The sequence below is a fragment of the Cyphomyrmex costatus genome, unplaced genomic scaffold, assembly GCF_001594065.2.
Source record: "Cyphomyrmex costatus isolate MS0001 unplaced genomic scaffold, Ccosl1.0 scaffold439, whole genome shotgun sequence".
Lineage (NCBI taxonomy): Eukaryota > Metazoa > Arthropoda > Insecta > Hymenoptera > Formicidae > Cyphomyrmex > Cyphomyrmex costatus.
In genome coordinates this window covers 324-4194 of record NW_017278630.1, presented here as the reverse complement: position 1 = coordinate 4194, position 3871 = coordinate 324, and the positions used below count along the sequence as shown (strand labels likewise).

Sequence of the window (3871 nt, the reverse complement as noted above, 5' to 3'; positions counted from 1 at the left end):
TCCAAAAAATGCCAAGGCCAAATAACATTACGCAACTTAGAGCTTTTATTGGGTTAGTAAATTATTATATGGACGCTTCATTGAACATTTGAGTGATAAACTTTACCCGTTAAATAACCTGTTAAAGAAAAATGTAACATTTAAATGGTCGAAAGAATGCGAAAGAGCATTTAACAAAATTAAACTAGAATTTGGAAACGAAAAAGTATTAGTACCATTTAATCCCAAATTGCCTTTAATACTCGCGGTAGATGCCAGTCCGTACGGGGTAGGAGCTGTCCTTTCACACAGGTACCCGGACGGTACAGAACGCGTAATTCAATACGCATCAAATACTTTAACTGAAACGCAGAAAAAGTATGCGCAGATAGATAAAGAAGCGTTTGCGATTGTATTCGGTATAAAAAATTTCATCAATTCTTGTATGGAAATCGTTTTGTATTATTGACTGATAGCCGTTATCACAAATATTAAACCCGCAAAAGGGCCTTCCGGCATATAGCGCGCTACGTATGCAGCATTATGCCGTGTTTTTACAAGCATTCAACTTTGAGATTAAATATCGTAAATCAATAGAGCATGCTAATGCAGATGGCTTGTCACGATTGCCCATACAAGAAAGAAGTAACGGTAATTTTGATGTAATTGATATATTTCAAATTGAAAACGTGGAGGCACTACCGGTAACTGCGAAAAGTATTAGAGAAGGAACGGATAAAGATGCGTTATTATTAAAAATGCGACAAGCTTTAATTAAAGGGAAAAGTTTGATTCCGTTAGGTTATAATGATGGCGAGTTCGCGTTACAGGATGGTATAATTTTTAGAAAAGAAAGAGTAGTCATTCCGAAAAATCTAAGAACTAGAATATTAAAAGAATTGCACGCAGGGCATTTTGGCACAGTTAAAATGAAACAATTGAGTAGAAACTTTGGCTGGTGGCCTAAAATAGATAAGGACATCGAGGACATAACTAAAAATTGTAGAGCGTGTGTTACGTTTTGTAATAACCCAAGAAACAAGGCTAAACATTCATGGGAAGCGGCGTCAGAACCGTTTGAGCGCGTACACATTGATTTTGCAGGTCCATTTATGGGACATACGTTTCTAGTGTTAGTAGATGCTTATACAAAATGGCCTGAAGTGTATATTGTAAGAAACATGTCCGTACAAAATATTATTGAAAAATGTAGAGAGATTTTTGGATTACCACAGAGATTAGTGTCGGACAATGGTCGCACTTTTATAGCAGAGGAATTTGAAAGTTTTCTTAAAAATAACGGGATTTATCATAAGCGCACAGCGCCTTATCACCCAGCCACAAATGGCCTTGCGGAACGTTTTGTGCAAACCTTGAAACAGGCGTTCCGAAAATTAAATACTAGCGACGGCAACATTAAGTCTAACCTGCAGAAATTTTTATTTCATTATAGATTAACGCCTCATTCAGAATTAAATAAATCTCCGGCAGAAGCCATGTTCAATAGAAAATTAAAAAGCAGATTGGACTTAATATTTCCGAAAATTAATAAGGAAATAGAAATTGAAAATACCATAGGAGTAAGAAATTTTAAAGAGGGCAAAAGAGTCGCGGTTCGTGAATATTTAAACAAAAATGTTAAATGGCGTTTTGGAAGCGTAATAGCGAAGTTAGGCAAAGCACATTATACAGTTAAATTGGACGACGGAAGAATTTGGAAGCGACATTGCGATCAAATGAGGAAAATAGGAGAACAAATTAATACTCCGATTAATGATGGGAGTAATTTCGGCGAGGCTGACCACTACGGTCCAGTTGAAGTAACGCAGAATCATGTAACTGCGAACGGTAGAGATCAAGCAAATATTATACACCCAAACTTCGACCCTATCAGCTCGAGATGCTATCCTGAAAATTCCGAGACATTTGAATTCGAGGAAGGGAAAGCCGTAAGAGCCGATGTTCCACACGCTAACACACAAAATAAAGTAAGTTTAGAACAGCGTGCGAATGCGAATAAAGAGGGTCAACCTCAACGCAGCAGAAAACCACCGGATACATATGGTAGTTACTTATCGCCAATCTAATCAAACGAGAGCAGTCAAATTTATAAGGGGGGAAGAGCTGATGTGTATCATGTATATTAGCGCCATGGGGATCTATCTCACGGCGCTCCCGAATATTAGGTTGCGAGTTCTTATCATCGGTCCTATTGTATGATTTCGCCGAGTCACGCGTTCCCCCGCTGCTGCGGGATCTGAGGATGGAGAGAGCGGCGAGAAGGGAGTTTCGGGTACTCACTCCGAGAGCTCACTCCGAGAGCTCACTCCGAGAGCTCACTCCGAGACGTTACTCCAAAACAGTCGGATTAAAACTACTTTTATACTCCGAATATTAAGACTAGTTATTGCATATCATCCTCTTCTTGATTTCCTACATCCTGGCCCCGTAAGATATCCCGAAAATACAACAGATACAAATAAACAGAAAATACAAAAACTTGAAGAAATAATTAAAAAGAATGAAGAAAAAATAAAGGAACTTCATGATGTTAATGAGGTTATCAATAGGAAATTGAATTCTGCAATAAGTAAAATAGCTGTAAGTCGAAAAAATGAAGATTTAATAATCTACAAAAGATACAAATAAATCAACATCCCATGAAACTACAAAAGATACAAATAAACAGAAAATACAAGAACTTGAAGAAATAATTAAAAAGCATGAAGAAGAAATAAAGGAACTTCATGATGATAAAGAGATTATGAATAAGAAATTGAATTCTGCAATAAATAAAATAGCTGTAAGCCGAAAAAATGAAGATCTAATAAACTACAAAAGATACGAATAAATCAACATCCCAAGAAACTACAAAAGATACAAATAAACAGAAAATACAAGGACTTGAAGAAATAATTAAAAAGCATGAAGAAGAAATAAAGGAACTTCATGGTGATAAAGAGATTATGAATAAGAAATTGAATTCTGCAATAAATAAAATAGCTGTAAGTCGAAAAAATGAAGATTTAATAAACTACAAAAGATACAAATAAACAGAAAATACAAGAACTTGAAGAAATAATTAAAAAGCATGAAGAAGAAATAAAGGAACTTCATGATGATAAAGAGATTATGAATAAGAAATTGAATTCAGCAATAAATAAAATAGCTGTAAGTCGAAAAAATGAAGATTTAATAAACTACAAAAGATACAAATAAATCAACATCTCAAGAAACTACAAAAGATACAAATAAACAGAAAATACAAGAACTTGAAGAAATAATTAAAAAGCATGAAGAAGAAATAAAGGAACTTCATGATGATAAAGAGATTATGAATAAGAAATTGAATTCAGCAATAAATAAAATAGCTGTAAGTCGAAAAAATGAAGATTTAATAAACTACAAAAGATACAAATAAATCAACATCTCAAGAAACTACAAAAGATACAAATAAACAGAAAATACAAGAACTTGAAGATATAATTAAAAATCATGAAGAAGAAATAAAGGATCTTCATGATGATAAAGAGTTTATGAATAAGAAATTGAATTCTACAATTAATAAAATAGCTGTAAGTCGAAAAAATGAAGATTTAATAAACTACAAAAGATACAAATAAACAGAAAATACAAGAACTTGAAGAAATAATTAAAAAGCATGAAGAAGAAATAAAGGGACTTCATGATGATAAAGAGATTATGAATAAGAAATTAAATTCTGCAATAAATAAAATAGCTGTAAGTCGAAAAAATGAAGATTTAATAAACTACAAAAGATACAAATAAATCAACATCCCAAGAAACTACAAAAAATCACTATTTACTTACGTTTATATATTTATTGAAATTCAATATCCGCTTTTTTATCCACACTCGACTTGTTATTATT

General features: G+C 33.3%; 1 protein-coding gene across 1 annotated transcript; it reads left to right on the top strand.

Annotated features, from left to right (window-relative positions):
• Positions 1–512: 512 nt before the first annotated feature.
• LOC108777486 (uncharacterized protein K02A2.6-like) lies at positions 513–2066 on the top strand. The gene has a single exon (XM_018544399.1). It carries the CDS (start codon positions 513–515, stop codon positions 2064–2066), a length of 1554 nt encoding a protein of 517 aa, XP_018399901.1.
• The last annotated feature ends 1805 nt before the right edge of the window (positions 2067–3871 follow it).